This window comes from Lemur catta, chromosome 1 (assembly GCF_020740605.2).
Source record: "Lemur catta isolate mLemCat1 chromosome 1, mLemCat1.pri, whole genome shotgun sequence".
Lineage (NCBI taxonomy): Eukaryota > Metazoa > Chordata > Mammalia > Primates > Lemuridae > Lemur > Lemur catta.
In genome coordinates this window covers 81,589,314-81,608,326 of record NC_059128.1, presented here as the reverse complement: position 1 = coordinate 81,608,326, position 19,013 = coordinate 81,589,314, and the positions used below count along the sequence as shown (strand labels likewise).

The following is a 19,013-nucleotide window of genomic DNA, read 5'->3' as shown; positions in this document are numbered from 1 at the left end:
GAAATTTAGTGAAAAAGTCAAAATATACAGGTCAAGATATAATTACATTATACACAGGTTTTGGTTTTATTTGTTTTGATAGTGTAAAAGATTTACAGAGAATACTGAGAACTTGTCCTATAACTATGTAGCTTAGTGAAAACGTGAAGAACTTTTATGCTGGTTATTAGTAGGTAGAGCCTAGTCTTCCCTCAGTTTCCCCATTTTGGTAAATGACTGGCCGTATGTCCAGCGACGGAAGCCGGCTGGAAACCCAGGAGCTGTCCTGCCTCTTCGGTTTCCCTCCCTCCTCCACCTGATCCATCCCCAGGTGTGATGGGTTCTGCCACCCAAGGACAAACCCTACCTGCCCGTTTCCTCCCCCTTTCTACAGCCACCACCGTTGCTAAGCCACCACTGACTTTTACCTCAAATCCTTCAGTAGCCTCCCCGAAAGCCTTCTCGTTTCCACACTTGAGCCCTTAAAGGAGCACTGTTTAAAAATAACACATTGTGTTTCCAGTGGCTTCTTGCTGAATGTAGAGCCGGGTCTAAACTTCTCACGATGGCCTGGGATGTACTGTATAATCCAGTCCCTGCCTGAGGATCCAGCCTTGTGGCGTGCCCCTTCCCCTTTGCTGTCAAAGCTCTGGTCACAGTGGCCTTCTCTTATTCACAGAGAAGCCAGGCTGTCTCCCAGCTCAGAGCCACTGTCCTTGCTGTTCCCTGGACTTGGGAAGTACTCAACTACATTTTGCACAGCTGGCTTGTTCTCATCCTTTAGGCCTCTGTTCAAATATCACTTCCCCAAAGAAGTCTCCCCTGATAACCTTTACCAAGGTGGGTATCTACAATTACTTTATCACAGCAGCATGCTTATTGCATTTTTAGACTAAATTACAACTTGAAATGTAAAATTATTTTTAATTCATGTACCTGTTTATTGACTGCCTCTCCCACCAGATCATAAACTCTGTACGAACAGGAACGTTATGCTGTTCTACTCACTGATACAGCATAGTAGCTCAATGAATATTTGTTGGATGAATAAGGAAACCCTTGATTGCAATTGTAAAGTTTATTCCATGAACCTGAGCATTGAAGTGCAAATACTTAATTTTATTTTATGCGGTGGGATTTTTTTTATTGTGCATAAAAATTTAACCATTTTAACCATTTTTATGTGAATGGTTCCGTGACATTAAGTACATTCACGTTGCTGTACACTCATCACCCCCATCCATCTTTGGCGCTTTTACCATCTTCCCGAACTGAGACTCCCCATTGCCGCCTCCACGCACCCCCATCCTCTGGCAACCACCATTCTACTGCTGTTTTCATGAATCTGACTGCTCTGAGTACCTCATATTAGTGGGATCTGCAGTGGGATATTTTTGATCAATTTATTTTTATCGCCCCTTTACTAACATAGGCCTTTACCCTCTATGTACACAGTATTCAATATTGATATTGGCCTGCTTCGGAAAATTTCATTTATAATAATAATTTAATGATAAAGCATTTTATTAGGATACTTAATAAATTTAATTCACCTTTTGTAGAACTTATATTTGGAAAATAAACAGGATTACAAGGCACTTTTATGAAATACAGGTTGATCAAAGAATATGTTGGCCCTGGCAATTTTTATATTTAATGTGATTGATCATAGGGCCCTTTCCTCTTAGGCTATTAATCTTGCTTTTGGATTGTAGGGAATGTTTTATGCTCAGTGGCTTTGAAGAAAATATAAAAGAACAAATAAATTGTTATATAATATTATTGTTTTTGTCTTGCTGTTTAAAAGCTGATGCTCTGTGGTGAGACTGCTGTTTGGTTCAGCGTGGCACTTCATACAATTTTAAAAGGGAATAATTCAGAGCCAACTGAGTTCTTTAAAGTGGAATGTGCAGACCATTAAAAATGAAGGTATTCTCTATGATTTTATTATCTTGCTGGTAAACATGTCACCCAAATCAGGATTTGACTTCTTCCCATTCCCTGACTCATTTTTTTTTTTTTCCTAGTTAAAGCAGTTTAGAGATAACTTTGAGGGGAAGATGGAAGTCAGTAATGACTCGTAGGGTTCACAGTGAAGGAATGAATAATGTCAGGTGAATGATTATTTCAAAATGAGATATTCTCTTACCCTGAACAAGATTTCTTACTGTTTTCTTCATCATGGACCAGAATAAAATGTGGTAACAATTTTCTGTAGTTGAATTCTGCCACACATAATTGTGTCCCACAGAACTACAGCCCGGGTTTTGGTGAATTGCTTAGTCTGCATGTTAGATTAAAAGGTGTACAACAAATCACCTTGTTTCTGCAGTTTGAATGATATTTATGTTGAAGTTCATGTTAATGCTTTTATGAATTAAAGAAATTAGCAATCAAGGAAAATATTAACATAGAAATAGTTTTGTGCTTATTCCTTGCTTTATTTCTAAAGTGCTTTTTAAAAACATTTAGTTACAATTAAGCCATATCTCAGATGCAGTTGCTTAAAAATAAACATTTTGCATAATGCAGTTTAGTAAATTTTGCCAAAAGGTCATATTTTAAAGATAACGTTGCACAGAGCATGTTAAATAGGTAATCTTGTATGCAGTATTTTATACAAATGCATGGATTGGAAAGTATATTTGAAACTTATTGTGTCTTTAAAATAAAAAACCACCTAGTTTGAATAAAATGGTAGAGGCAACATTGCATAGTTAAAATAGCCCTGCAAGGAATCACTGCCCCCATGAATTTTTATTATGAAAATTTTCAAACTTACATTAAAGTTGAAAGAATAATATAAAGTATGTACATATATACCTTCCATTTTTATTAACATTTTCCTACTTTTACATACATAATAGCCCTCCATGTATGTATATATGTATATGTGTGTATATGTAATATATATTAAAATATATATATATAAAGTATGTATTAAAATATATATTTTTGTCTGTTTTGCTGAATCATTTGAAAATTAAGTTGCATACATCATGACACTGCACCTCTAAGCAATAAGGACATTCTCGTATATAAGCACAATACCATTATCACATTTAAGAAAACAACAGTTCCACAATATCATATAATATCTGGTCCATATAAGATTTCCCAAATTATCTCTTTTTTAATTTCAAAATATTAAGGGGATACAAATGTTTTAGCTTACATGGATCATTTTTGTAATGCTTGAGTCCTGGCTATAGGTGTTCCCACCACCCAAGTAGTGTTCATTGTACCTGTCAGGTCAATTTATTCCCCTTTTCTCCTCCCCACTCCCGCCTGGTTGCTTTCACTGAGTTTTACTTCCCTCTGTGCACTTGTGTGCTCATCAGTTATGTATAATTTAATAGTGAGTACATGTGGTGTTTTTCCATTCTTGAGATACATCACTTAGGAGAATGGTCTCTGGTTCCATCCAGATTGTTGTAAAAGGTATTAATTCATCTTTTTTATGGCTGAGTAGTATTCTAGGGTGTACATATACCACATTTTATGAATCCATTCATGAATTGATGGGCACTTGGATTGATTCCACATCTTTGTAATTGTGAATTGTGCTGCAATAAACGAGTGATCCAGCAATTCCACTGCTGGGTATCTACCCAAAGGAAGTCATTTTATCAAAAAGACACCAAATCGTCTCTTTTAAAAACAATATCCAGGATGGAAGTGGTGGCTCATGCCTGTAATCCCAGCACTTCAGGAGGCCAAAGCAGGAGGACTGCTTGAGGCCAGGAGTTCAAGACCAGCCTGAGCAAGACTGAGACCTTGTCTCTATAAAAAATAGAAAAATTAGCTGGGCATGGTGGTGAATGCCTGTAGTCCTGTAGTCCCAGCTACTCAGGAGGCTGAGGCAGGAGGATCTCTTGAGCCCAGGGTTTGAGTTTGCAATGAGCTATGATGATGCCACTGCACTCTAGCCCAGGCAACAGAGTGAGACCGTGTCTCAAAACAAAACAAAACAAAATAAAATAAAAAACCCAATATAATAATATCCAGTCAGGTTTTGGTTATTATGGTTTTTAATCTAGAATAATCACTCTACCATTTTTGAGGGGCAGAGGGTCATTTACTTTTGGAAAAATTCAGAATAATTGCCTTAGAAAACATTAGATATTCTGGGTTTTCTGATTGTTTCTTTGTGGTATTATTTACCTTGTTATTCTATCCCTGTATTCCTTTTCAGCTGGAAGTTAAGTTTGGAAGCTTGATTAGATTCTGCTTTGACAATTTTGGCAAGAAACTTCATAGATAGTGTTTAGTACTTTGTATTTCATCAAATCAGGAGTCTTGGAAGGATTTCGAAGTGGTCTATTCCACTGCAATTCTGGAAGAAATTAAATTAACTTTCCGTGTTACTGATGCTAAGTTTGGTCTTTTATTTGGGCCCCAACTAGAGAATCCTCCTGAAATTGCACTCAGGTACAAGCTGCAGCACTGGGCAGGGGGCTGGACATGGGATTTCATGATAGTGGCATAAGGTCATATATCTCAATGTACTTTGTAACACTAGAAGGAGAGAGCCTGGAAATGGGAATTCAGTTACCTGTTATGACGTGCAGTAGTGGATGATCAGCTTTCTTAAATTTTGACTTTGTTGTTTGGTTTGGTGAGTTTGTACTTGTAATTACTACAGAACATAATAAAGTGCCTCATAATCAGTGCAACTCTGTGGAAGTGAATACTATTTTTCCATGATTAAAATATCAGTCCTAGTTGAGAGATACTAGGTTATGTGGCACAGCAGTGCTCCCAGTGTATGAGCTAGCTTATGTTTTTAAGGACAGACTTTCAGATATGCAGTTAGGTATCTTGCAGACATCTTCAGTTAATCATGGAACATAAGTACTCAATAAAGAGAAATAGAGAGAGAGAGAGACAGAGACAGAGACAGAGACATACAACTCAGAGCTCTAGAAGGCAAAATCACCTTGAGGAGCTTTTGCAAAATATGAATGTCTGGGCCCCATACCACCCTTACTGAATCAGATTCCATGGGCAGGCCTGGGAGAGGGCAGAGGGAGGGCTCAGACATCAGCATTTTGCAAAAGTTCCCGAAGTGATTCTGTTATGTCCTAAGGTTAAAATGATTGGAGTAAGAAGTAATAGCAGTTACGAGACTGATTATGACAATGAAGCTTCTTTGCTTTAACTTTCCTTAGACTAAAAGTTCTCTGAACTCCTTTCTTAGAAAGTTATATTGAAATTCCACACATTAGGAGCCTAATGTTTCCCAGGCCATTCTACCTGGGAGAAATAAGCATGCCATGATCCTCTCTGTCATGGATAAATTGATATCTCATTCATTTGTTTGTCATTTTTATGAAAAGAAGGATTTAAAATAATTGGAGCCCAATGCCCAAAATTATATCCTTGTGCCTTCCCTGCAGTTTGTGGTTTAGTGCCTGGGCAAGAGTGACAAGAATTCATTGCACCACAGAATTTTCTTTCCCTGTAAATAATGTATTTGCTTCAGGGTGAAGTCTGATTACGAATGAAAGTGAAATAATGCTGTAGACCACAGCATTCTGAGCTGCAGAACTGGGCATGAGCTGAGGATCAGAGGCTGCAGACACATGTTGGTCAGAGCCCAAGCCTTGAGGCCAGATCTAATGCGACTGCAGAGCAATCCTTGAGCTAACCACTCAGAATGGGAACATGTAGATGCAGAATTTCCCATGAACTAGCCATACTAGAGTAAGTCAGTTAAAAACAATTAAAATTGCATTTTAATTTTGGAAAGCCTTGGCCTGTTGCCCTAGTTCATGAAGGTCTTATAAGGAAGTGATTGTAGAGCGCAATTTGCAAATAGAAAGTATTTCTAATACTGTATTTTAGTTGCATTAGGAAAAATGATTTACGTTGAAGCCAGGAATGAGTCAGACATTACACAAGCATTGAATTAGACACATTCCCTGTCTAGTGCTGGGACTATCTGGAAAAAAAAAAAAGAGTATGTAAATTTAGCTTAATATCATGTAAGTGCTATGGGAATAATTGTAAATAATTGGATTATTAGTAAGGAATTGGGAGTGTGGGCAGATTTCTTTCTGTGGTTGGAGTATTGGACTAAAAGCAGCATAACTTTGGCAATCTAATTGAAACACAGGACAAAAAGCACATACTGCCAAATCGGAATGACATTTGAAAACCACGTTAATACAGCATTTACCTTCCAAGAGATTTTTAGATCCAAATCTATTTCATCCACATTATGCTTTTCTCTCTGCAATCAGCAATTCTGATTGAAAATATGGATCTACAAATACATTTATGTCCATTTGCTAATCTGTACTGTCAAACAAGCCAGTTCTAATTTGTTTCCAAAATCACTTTGTCTGTAAGCAATAAGTATCTAGCACAGAAATGTGTTAAGTCCCATAGATTCTATTCTAAATTCTCAAACTATTTGCCAGATATCTAGTATATTTAATAAATATGGGTCCTTTTGGGATGTAGAGATGTCTAATGTATGTTATCAGAATTAATAAATGCTATCTCTTTTCTATGTATTTCACATTAAAATGGTGGCAAGTCGTTATTGACCAGGAAAAGTCTTAAAGGTTATTTTTCTTTTTATGAAGATCTTCCAGTGAGGAATTCACATCTGAAGTCATGCACCAGTGTTAGAAAGGACTGAATCAGATTTTTCTTAGCATTTTGTGGTGTACCTGGATTTTGCTGGTGTCACTCACAAAACACCATATTTGCATTTCCCCTTAACCTTTGCAATCCTCATTTGCAAGATAATTCCATAGAGTATCTTGGCAAAATGAGGAGGAAAAACAAATCCAAACAGTGTTAAAGAGAAGATTGTAAATTAAAACTCATGTTCCATTACTCTTTATAAAAAAAGACTGAAAATGGCAAGCTAACATGAATCTGTTGATGATTAGAGCATTTGCACTTGGCTCAGTAAATTAACAGGAAAGAAAGAAACAAGACTAAATTCTTTTTCTTGTTATCTAACATAGAAAGTTTTATTTATTTTTTTTAAATAGAAGATTTTGCTGCTGTGATCTTTCTGGTTTCAGATATAAGACATGTATAGTCATAAAAATCTTGATGGCTGTTGCACAAACTAAACATTTTTCATCCTAAAAGGAATTCATCAAAATGTACATTGAACATTATGTATGATAATGAAGAATTAGAAGCAATTGAAGTGATATGCAGTAAGAACATTCTTGCATAAGTTATGTTATAACTTGATGGGAAATTATGCAGAAATTAAAATCATATTTCGGAAAAGTATTTCATTACATGAGAGAAAATGCTTTTGGTAATGTTAAGGGAAAAAAACAGCAAGATTTGAAATTATATATTAAGCAAAATCTTTATTTTGTGATTTAAAAAGGAAAACACACATACATGCACATAAAATTACATATGGTAATATAATCACTACGTTATCAAGGGTTTCTTTAGGTTCAATTACATTTCTTATTTCTCTTACAGCCTTTTCCTAATTGTTAAAAGTGATTAATTTTGAATCAGAAAAATGCTTGATAAAATAGTACAATAGAAAGGAAAACCCATGTAGCAGAGAGGTATTTATTAAATGCTTATAGGGAATATTAGGAAGAATTGAGCCAAAGAAGTAAGGATGACTCAAATATTCCACTTTATCCGTATAGTTACTGCATTTAAAAGCGATTTTATTACTAACTACCATGGTGCTGAGTGACTTTTTTTTATTGACAGAACTAAAAGAGGGCTGAGATTTTATTCAATAGCTCAGCATTTAATATATGTATTCTTGTTTGAATTCATTATCTATGGGAAGAAGATAGCAGATTTTGAACAAATCTGGCATATGATGTAGAATATTAAATATATCTAGAATTTGACTATTATAAAAGTAAAAAGAAAGCAGTAGAGTTAAAATGCGTAAACAACGTAAAAAGACAAGTGATAAACTGAAGAAGTGTCGGGAGATAGGGTTAGAAAGGTAGTAGGGCCAGCTCCAGCAAAGACTTAAGGGGAGCAAAGGTCTAGGGCTAGTCTTTTGGAAAGGTAAATTGGTTGCATTTATCTATCACCCACACAATATTTGGCCTGTTTGCATATCGCTTGTACTAGTATTTACTTAATATTTTTTAAAAATTAAATTAAAAGGTTTTTGTTTTTAATTCACCTTCATAGCAAACATATCTGTTAAATCATGAGTATGGTATATTTATTCTTTTTCATAATGCAAATTAAAATTAATGTATGAGTATAAAAATAAGGCAATCCAAAATCATCTTGTATCCCATGAGTGGGACACTTTCATGGAGGGGGAGAGATGTGGACATTTTGACCATCGTGTCTGTCTCTCAAGCGCTGCCATAACTTGAGTATGGTAGTCCTCTTGATGTACTTGACTGGTGTAGAGTTTTGTTTTTGGAATTCCTGAGAAGGCTGATCTGACAGCCTAGGCATTAGGGCAGTGCCATTTCTGCAATGCCATTGACCTGAAGTGGTGCATTCCAGATAGCAAGGGGGAGTGAGGAAGGGCATTTAGTGATGGGGACCAGAGATGCAGTGCTCAGATGAGGTCATAATTCCAAGGGAGGAGTTGGAGTGGGGATGCAAGAGAAAGAAAACAGGAGAGAACATGTGGGATAGAGGGATGTCAGCTATTGCCAAAACACTGTTATGATCCAGACTGTTCAGTCTTGCTGATACTGTAATGAAGTGTTGTTGTTAGTGTTCTATGAGCTACTTAAAGAGAGAAGAAAATAAAAATGGAAACATAACCCAGTGGTTTCATTAGCACAACCCATGATTTTCATAAAACTGTGGTAAAAGGAACTTACTGGTATCATTTAGTGCATCCGTAGGTTCACAGGGAACACTCTGCCTGCACACCTCTGAAAATGACATGAGGAAGCATGCACACGTTGGACAGTGGATAGGAGCTGGGACCCCATGATTCTCACCCCAGTCCAACTTCTCTCATCTGTCAAGGCCACTGTAGGACAGAAAGGGGGATTATGGCCCTGATTTCTCTCACCGGGAAGGCTGTGAGGACAGCCTGGCTTTGGTCCTCTGTGCTCACTACATCTTTATCTTTCTTGTTGGCTGCTAAGTCCAGACTGACTTTATCCCCTGTACCAAAAGAGGGGGGAAAAAAAGGAGGCTGCTGATCTTATATCTGGTGGTGGGACTGCTGTGTTTGGAAATTCTCTTGTGGCCTTAGCTTATCTGTGTTTGCTTTAAGATGATCCTTTTGCCCAGGGATTACAATGATTTCAGACCAGTGTCCTCAATCTTTATATTAAATACCTAATGTGTTCTGTATGAGTAAATTTTTTAAAAAATTTTGTTTCCTTATTTTTGCATTTGAAATAAGTAAGGTAGACCCAGCCCTAAAGAAAGATAATCATTTCTCTTGTTCAAGGAACTCCCAGGAAGAAGGTGCCGTGACTTGCCTCACTGCAAATTTTGAAATTCTTTGTTTTCTCCAACCTAACTAACTAGGTGCTAGAAGCTCTATGAAAGCCAGGATTTAGTCTCTTTTAATCGCTGAAGCATCTATGTCAGGCATAGGGGCTGATTCAGTGTAGGCACGGATACATTTTCTTGAGAGATGAGTGGATAATACTGTTACTGTTATATTTATACAGCAATTCACAGTTGCAAAGAGTTTTCCGTTAGCTCATGTGATCTGCACAGTGCCATCTTCAAAGTGGATAAGAACCGATGTTTTTACGCTTATTTTATAGGTAAGAGGTTCAGAGGTAGGATGGTCTGCCCAAGGCTTTACACGGAGTCCGTGATGTGCTCTGCAATCTCTGAAATCCATCTCTAAATTTGAAGTCAAGCAAGAAGGGGTACAGCTGTTCCTCCACATGATGGGTCTTGCTTTTCTGGATTTTCATGAGATTCTTATGCTTTATTTTCAGATTACAGGACAGGCCCCTGTTTTACTGTGGTCAGCAACCAGATGTGCCAGGGACAACTCAGCGGGATTGTCTGCACAAAAACGCTCTGCTGTGCCACAGTCGGCCGGGCCTGGGGCCACCCTTGTGAGATGTGTCCTGCCCAGCCTCACCCCTGCCGCCGCGGCTTCATTCCAAATATCCGCACGGGAGCTTGTCAAGGTAAACCCGGGCTGATGGAATTATTAATGGATTAATCTTATTTACTCTGGAGAGCCATTCTCCAATGAAGTTGAAGAGAATGGAAAAGTAGTGTCAGAGACATAACTTCGCAATTTCGCTGACTGCATAATATCCAGCTAAGGCATTAGGAACGTGGCTCACGAGAGAGCAGCTGAAGTCTTACTGGAATTTTCCTTGCCAGCAGTTCCCCCTCTGACCCCAGAGGTGTTTTCATGTACCTCTGACTCCAGGGGTGGCGTGATTCTGTTTACAGCAATGCCGTGCCTGATGGCAATGCTGTGTAGAAACACAAAGCGAGACTTGTGAACAAGGTCGTTTGTGTTTTTCCTCATTTTTTTTCCTTCGTTTAAAACTGTTAGAGTACCTCTGCCTCATGGGTTGTACTTAATTGACCTGAAGAAAATTGTTCCTCTCGACATTTTACATGCTACATTATGCATTTTTTTTACAAGTCCGAAATAAATTAGGATTTGTTTCACAGTTTTAAATATCCCCAGATGTCGCCCGCTAGCTGCTTCTCCTGCTTCCCATAGAAGCCCTTACTCTGTTTTTGGCTTTTACTCCTGTTCTTCCAGCTGTACAAATTCTTTTATTGTCTGGATGTCTGGCAGGAAACAGGAGGAAGTGAACAGAGGCAGCTCCACACTAAACTGATGGGATTGAAAACTCCCAGGCTATATCTGTTTCCTTTAGACCTCTTCGGGGCTTACTTGCTTTTTGTTTTTTTATTATCAAGTTATAATATTTTCAGAAAATTCAGGATATGTTATTCTGAAGCAAAGAGAGTATAGTTTGGCTTTGTTCTATATGTTAATTCTAAGGGTAATATGCAATAAGACAGAACTTGAGCTTAGTCACACAGTTCTGTGGTTCTCTGATAAATTATACTTCGATAAATCCCACTTCTGATGTGTTGGTCCTGGCCCCTGGCTTCCATGTACAACATACAGCTCCTTCGTATGCCCTTGAACATATCCTTCTAAATGGCAGGAGAAGCAAGAAGTCACTCTGAAATCTTACAATTATAAAGGAATGGATTGTAGGATTTTATACAATTAACAGTATGTTTAGTTCTCCTTATTTTTTGTGCCTTGTTGTTTTTCTCATTCTTAGAAAGTCCCAGTGAGTTTTGGAGAATTTGTTGGTGTTGGGGTTATGAAGTTAGCAAATGCCCATGAACTTGTTGGCAGTGACCAGAAAGCCAGACTTCGAATGCCCAGCTGCCCATCAGTGATAAGGCAATAACAGAATTTGGGGAAAGGGAATGAATGGGGCAAGGGAAGAGGAGCCTTCCCTGTAACATTGCTGTTCATTTCATACTGTCTGGATTTTTCCAGTGTTTGCTTCCTGTCCCTTCCTGACTCTGCTATTCAATATCCAAGGGGGAAAAAAAGGTTTTTTATTAGAAAATTTTTGAAGACTCATAGAATCAAAATGACAGTTATATTGCCATTTTGAGAGTGAAATTCTGCATGTTTGGTTGATTTCTTTTTTCCAGAGATTCTGCCATCAGGTTGGGGCTCCCTCTCCTTGCTGGTGTTCCCAGCCCTTGGGCCAGATGTGAGGGGCTGTGGAAGATGGGTGCATAAAGGAACATATTTTGTCCTCAGTCTTGTGATATTCAGCCAGTGGAGAATTGCCATTATCTATATTTCCTGCTGGCCAAAAATCATGATCAAGACATCTAGTTTTGCCTATAATGTAAAGTCTTGATTTCAAGTAACATTTTAATAAACATATTCAACGTATTAAGAGAATAGAAAATTCTGGTCTAAGACAAAACTGAAATTGGCTAGAGAACATAATCTAATTGTATTTCACATATAGCCCTTCGTTTGTGGGTCAAGACATTCCATTTGAAAGAGTATCACTTTTATAACAAATTATTTCTTTAGTATCCCTTTTACTGTGGGCTGATTTTTCGCAAGAATGCAAGTTGAGGTCTTACAAACAGCAATCACGTTTTGCTTCATTCAATGAAGAGGGAAGCTATAGGGTACAATTGGCTTCCAGATTTCTAAAAGAACACTCTCTAAAGGAGAGGACGAAATGTTGGACTGTTTCCTTGGGGGTTCTTTATTAAATCAGACTTTTCTGTGTTTTGAATGAAGAGATGGAAAGAATGAACCTGTACTTCTACAATCTTTATAACTGAATGTAGCCTGGGAGGATTAATTTTGTTCTTGGAAGGTTCATATTTGGGGTTATGAGCAGGACCACAGGTTAGTCCTTAGCTGCCAGGGATACAGCAGTGAAGAAAACAAAGTTCCTGCTGTCTGGAAGCTTATATTAAAGACAATCAATTTATAAAACAAAACAAACAGGCACATATTAGGTCAATTGGTGCTTAGTCCTATGGAAAAAAAAACCAAGCAGGGTAAGAAGGGTGATGAAGACCAGGGGGCAGGTGTTGCTGTGGGGCTGTCCAGGGAAGGGCTGGCTGCTAAAGTGGCACTGGAACAGAGACCTGCAGGATGGGACAGCATGAGCCCTGCAGCTCTCTGGAGGAAGAATATTCCAGGCCAGGGACAACCAATACAGAGCCCTGAGGCAGGTGCACGCTTGGCATATTTGAGGAATCCAGTGTGGTGGGAGAGGAGTTAGAGAGAGAGGAGGGCGGAAAATGAGGTCAGAGAGCAGAGGGGTCATGTGGAACTTTCTGGGACTTAGCATGGACTAGTGGGAAAGGACACGATTCAACTTACCTTTAAAAACGTTCCTTCTGATGCCTGCTCAGTCAGCAAGGTAAGTCTGCAGCTGAGACAGCGAATTCGCCAGAAGATCTCTCTCACTTCTTGGTCTAACTTTCTGAGTCGTTTAGTTTTTACTGGGCAAGACAGTTCTCTAGGATGTAAGGTTAACATTTTCCACTTCATTTATACAAACACTTTAGCTGTCTCATGTAGTCTGAGTGACCTTAAGTAAATTGTATTTTAACTAAATCAGTCAGTACAACTCTTAAAGATAGTTTCCTCATAGAAATGTATTTTGATTTTAAGGATTTCTTGAATAACTCTGATTATTACTACCAATCTGGAGATAAAAATAAGCCAGTGAACAATGGCCTTTTAATCATTGTATCCTTGTACTTTGCAGTATATGTAGTAAAACCCACAAATATCAGTACAGACATTCTCTTCTACATGAGGGAAGATGGAAGTTGGGAAAATAAAGAATACTTCTGTCTTCTTATAGAACGTTATTGACTAAACCATGCTAATAACATAATTTATTTTATATAATTGTGAAAAATAGTTTCTCTCATCATATTCCAAGTATTGTGATGGACAAATAACTCGTTGATATACATACGGTAATATAATTGTGAACAAACTATCACATTTTCTTCTGCAATGAATTTTATATGAATCTTTTTTTTCTGTCTCTTCTCTAAAATCTGACAGATGTGGATGAATGCCAGGCCATCCCTGGGATCTGTCAAGGAGGAAATTGCATTAATACTGTTGGGTCTTTTGAGTGCAAATGCCCTGCTGGACACAAATTTAATGAAGTGTCACAAAAATGTGAAGGTAAGAATTCTCATGCTTTGCAGTTAAGGGAGAAGGGCGGGCAAAACTTCACATCAGGGACAAGCTTGTTTGCTAATTATTCTTAAATCCTCTGTCTTTGTCATCCCCATGAATGTGTAAATATAATATTCTTACCAGGAATAATATGCCTTTGTGCCATTGAACCAGAAAAACCCTGCAGCTTTTTCCACTTTTATAGACTCAAAATAAGAGATCCATCTGATTCAAATTAAATATTAAAAACATGAAATATTTTTGAACCAATATTTGGTTTAAAATGTTCAAGACACATGTTTTTACATAGTTCTAGAGACATAAATTTAAACTTGGTCATTAGATATCATTTGGAATGATATATCTTCTGATGTTTTTCTAGTTAAAATGCATGTTTGATTTTTGTGTGTGTGCAGGAGGGAGATCTATTAACTCTTATATTTATGCTCCTAGTACATGCTTATGATTTTCTTTTCTGGGGGATGATATATGCCTATTAAATGAAAACTTGTTAATGTTTGTCAAACAGAAAAGTAACTTGAAGTAAATTTTTATATTTGCATTTAGTTTATAGATTTAGAGCTTCTAAAAATGTATCTATAGAGGATGTGTTTATATTCAGCCCTGCTGCTATTTGCCAAAAAGAGGCCTGGTTTCCAAGTGCAATAATCATTTCTTAGTGAGAGGGAAGCATCCAAAAAATAAGTAGGCAGCACTGAACTCTCTCTTACGTGATGAGTGCTTGTAACTTATATATGGTAATATCTGACAATAATGTAATAGCATTTCAAGGCTACATCTCTTATCAAGGTCAGAAAAAAAAACTTTTTCCTTCATTCTTAACTCACTCTACCTAGTGTGATCTGAGGCTTCATTTAGATGTATGCATTTAAAAAAAAATAGTTGCTGTTGTATATATGCTCCTAGACTTCCTCAATGAGGAATAATTTATTCTAAGTTACTTGTCCAGGCTCGGATCATTAACTTTTGTTGGTTTCCACAGTCTTATCATACAAGTGAAAGACAGAATTAAATTTAAGGTGCAATTCATAAATTACGTGTAAGACATGTAATCTTTACTTGCCCTGAAACTGAATAGTCTAACTCTGATAGAACTAGGTTTATGGGTTGGAGTTGTTTTTACATTATTAATCATCATAGAATTTGTAATTGATATGCATTCTTGAACTTGTTATATTTATTTGAGGTAGTTATGAAAAATACTTTGGTTCTTCTGAACAAGTAGGGCTTCTTAAAAACATTTTAAGTTTCAAAGAACAATAAAGTTGACTCTCAGTAGGCCAATGTATTTTAGAAGTTGTATTGTAGATCTAAGTTTGAAGCAGAGTTTTAATACCAAAAAGGGCAAAGAACTCGCCTAGTTCCACCCTTTAATATTATACATTAGGGAACTGTGTCTTGGGTATATTAAGTGCCCTGTCTGAGGTCATTTAGATAGTGATAAAATTGACCTCTTTTGACTCACACTCTGGTGCTTGTTGAGTCATATTACATTGTCTTCTTTCCTAGATGGAAGTTGTCACCTCTACTTTAACAACTGTATTTGCTAATATTTGTGACTAGTTAAAAATATTTTGGCATGGATTTTCAGGTACCATCATACATATCTTTTTATGACGTTAATAAGCTATTAAGGTTTATCATATGTGCAAGATCCGCATCAACAAAGGATTGTGTCTTACATTTTAGGCTTTCTCAGTTTAATATATTCAGATTCCAAATATATAGTTGGCTTCAAGATTTAGGGCAATATACTCCGTCTGACTTGTTCAGTCTGTGTTTTGTCTTCTGGAATTATGATAGCTTCCAGCCTGAAGCAGATTGATTTTTGTCTCTTGTTTTCCACTCAGACCAATCAGTTAACAGTCAGAAATAGTCTATGGATGTGGACTAGACAGAAGATTCAGATTTAATGCTCAGACTAAAGGAAAAATTATTCCAATCCTTTTATTAATGCTAAGAAACCTATTATGGTGTACCCAATGGACCAAAAATTCATTCTAAGAATTACTTAATCCTTTGTCACATATAAAAAGTTTTTTTTTCAGGCTACATATTGAAGTCAGTAGCAAGATAAAAGCAGAATACTTTTGGCTAGACCTTTTTTTATTCCTTTGCCATTTACTGTTATGTTAAATTTAGATGATTTTTTTTCCTCCTTTTTAATTTTTCTATGAAAAATCAACATTAGAAGAGAATGTCCTCTGAGTACTGTCTGTCCTCTGGCCTGGAGGCTGGTGTGAGCATTGTTGACCTGTCTTACATTGGTAGAAAAGTAATCAGACAGTCCTCTGAGACTCTTGGTGAGCTGAGTCCACTCCCTCAACTCCCGGGCTCTTTTCCAGTAACAGGGCCTCACTATGAAGTGGCATAACTCTGGGCATAGGGTGATCTCTAAATGGTCAGCAGAGGGAACCCAGAAAATCTGGCTTACAACGAGTGAAAAGACTATAGATCCTATGTGTGCCCTAGGAAGATGGTCAGGTGCAACAGTGGGGTTCTGTGCCCTTGTAAAGATTGCTCTGGTGCTTTTCCCATTACTCTGAGTGGCTTTGTAAATGTATCTTTCTCTTGACATGCAGAGGAAGAAATTGGGTACTTTTATTTAGTACATTAAAAAAACAATTCAATCAAAATTGGTTTTAGCAAATTCACAAGATGCTAACCTTCACTCCCTCATGTGTGAGAATGGCTCTATTCCATTTTCTTTTCATGAGATCTTCCTTTTGTACAATTCTCCCTTCCTTCCTAAAATATCCCTCTTTCCTCAAAACGTAAAAAAAAAAATGTTGTAGACCAAGTTTTACATAAATACATACAATTTAGGTATATTTGAAATATAAATCAACAAACTGAAGTGATTAAATAACAATTATTAAATTTTTATACATTTAAGAAGAAAAAGATTGAGATTTATAGCTGTGATTTGAGAAAAAGGGAAACAGAGTTCATGCCCACCTTCTTTGTTGATTTTTCCGATTACGGTAGAGTGTGCACACTGAATGAACACATGAGCCTTTTCCTTTTAGAAACCAAGTCCGTATTTGCATAGGTTACTGTGGGAGGAAATTAAGAAATAAAAAGTGTAATTAAGGGATTAAGTTTTATTTCTGGAAGAAGTCCCTTGGATTTCTAATTAACCACTAATATTTTGGGATTTAGATTATCATCAGCCCAGCCTTTGGCAATTATAATAGCACTGCATGATGCAAAGGACCTTTTTTTTTTTTTTTTTTTTTTTTTTTTTTTTATTTCAGCTCATCATGGGGGTACATAAGTTTAGGTTATATACATTTTCCATGTCCCACCCATCCCCCCGAGTCAGAGTCCCAAGCGCGTCCGTTCTCATTCTCCCGACAGTGCACCTGGCACTCATCATGTAGTCATACCTCCATCCCCTCCCCCCCCCCACCTCCCCGGGTCTGCACCTTCAAGCATGACCATTCCCCAGAGGGTGTGCAACGCACTCATCATGTAGGCATACACCCATCCCCTCCCCCCACCCCCCATCCCAGTCTGATTTTTGAAACTGTAGCTCTTAAACTCATGCATTGCCTAACATGTGAGCCAAAAACCTCAGTACTTCCCCTTTCCAAAGTAATGGCATGTTTATCTGATGGCTGCTTACTATTAGGGGCTCTTATCCTCTCAGGCACCAAGGAGAATCCCTGGGGCTGCCTAACTCATTGTCACAGATGGGGCTCCATCCCCTGCCAGGCCCTTGACTCTTACTGTTCAGACAGCTCTACAGTTAGTGGGACAAAATCTCTGTGCCCTGGAAACAAGGCAGACCTGGCCGTAGTACCTGTAACGTCTCTAATCCTGTGTGATCTTAGACAAATTGATTACCAACTCTGAGTTACTTCAACTTTCAAATGAGGAAGTTGAACAAGGTGGCATCTGGGGGTTCTTTCCAGTCCCACAGTCTGGACCCCATCTTTACACTGTCATTATTTTCAAGTTGCGCTCAGACAACTGATGCTGCATGAACAAGAAACCATGAAAGCTGGCACACGTGGTGTGACTATAAAATAGTATGGCTGGTGTTTTTGTCTTCATGACTTAAAGAATCAGCTTGTTTACTTCTTAGTCACATGCTTTATACTGAGTTGAGGTTGTATAATAAAACAGAGTTAATCTGAAGGCTGGGTGGCGTTCACAAGTCATCAGTGTCACATGTTACTTTTAAACGGCTGCCACATTTTTATCATTTTTTTCTTCACTTTGTTAGTAATCTAGACAGGATCAGGTTAACTTTTTTCTGTCAAGTCCACGATCTTGGATAGAGCTTCCGAAAGGCTGAGTGTCCCAGTGATGCCTGTCCCAGAACCGAGACCAAACTCCATCTATCTGCCCTCCACCCTCCTTCCTTTCCCGCTGCCAGGGGAGCCCCAGGATGGGAAAGCAGCCTAAGGATGGGAGGAATGCCCAGGGAGAACAGAGGACACAGAAGGAAGAACGAGAACACAGCACGGGGCGGCCCATAGGGAGGGAAGGAACCTACCATCTTTTCCCTTCCAAGGGTCAGCAAGAAGCCCGGGAGGATGTGGGCGGCTGCCAGGGGATAGCTGCTTCCCAGCAGCTCTGCCTCACCCCTCCTGCTTCAAGGAAGCAGGCAGAAGTGTCCAGAACACAGAAATAGCTCTTCCCAGCCAAGCCCCGCTCCCCACCAGATCTGCCCACCTGATTTACTTTTACAGCTGGCATTTGATACAGCCTGACTTACAGAAACTCTGGCAAAGTCACCCTTCTCAAACTCTCTCTTACTTTTGATGCCTGAAATTCTATTAAAAGGGGATAAACACAGAGTGGTAAGAACTTGGAGAAATAATAAATTAATATGAATGAGTTTCAAAGTGTGAGTCACTCCAATTCAAATGCCTTCTTTTGGCCTTTTACCATCAGGAACTTCCACCACAGCCCGGTAATGAGGTCAGAACTTTTGCTGTTATCCTTATGAAGCTGTGGGTCTGAGAAGCAAGGTAGTTTAGCAAAGTAGAAAAGCACTAGTACCTGAAGGAAAAAGGGTGCGTTGTTGAGGAGGGCACATATTAAGGGGAATTTGAAGTCATTTAAGCTCCTTCAAATGGAATACTTTGGCCTAGTCCTGTTTTATCTTTACCTGTGTGAAAATCAGGGAGGCGTGCACTATGACCTGTTTCCTGACCTGCTGGCCTTTGAAGGCATGCACCTTGGTGGAAAGTCCTCCTACACCCTACCCCAAACCCCTGCCGGTTGAATACTTGGGTTTAGCATCATTTTATAAACAATGAGCCCCTTTGCTCTTATTTCAGGTTTTATTCATGTCCGTTTTCTGAAGGCCTCAGTGTAATGCATAAGGTATGCCTGGGCACCAGAGGTGTAGAATCAG

At 38.2% G+C, this 19,013-nt stretch overlaps 1 protein-coding gene across 1 annotated transcript in view; it reads left to right on the top strand.

The window, feature by feature from the left end:
- Positions 1–19,013, top strand: part of FBN1 (fibrillin 1) — a 226,294-nt gene that overhangs the window by 93,854 nt on the left and 113,427 nt on the right. The window contains exons 6-7 of the mRNA XM_045528600.1: positions 9,879–10,076; positions 13,502–13,627. Coding sequence (XP_045384556.1) covers positions 9,879–10,076; positions 13,502–13,627 — 324 coding nt within the window. The remainder of the gene's footprint in view (positions 1–9,878; positions 10,077–13,501; positions 13,628–19,013) is intronic.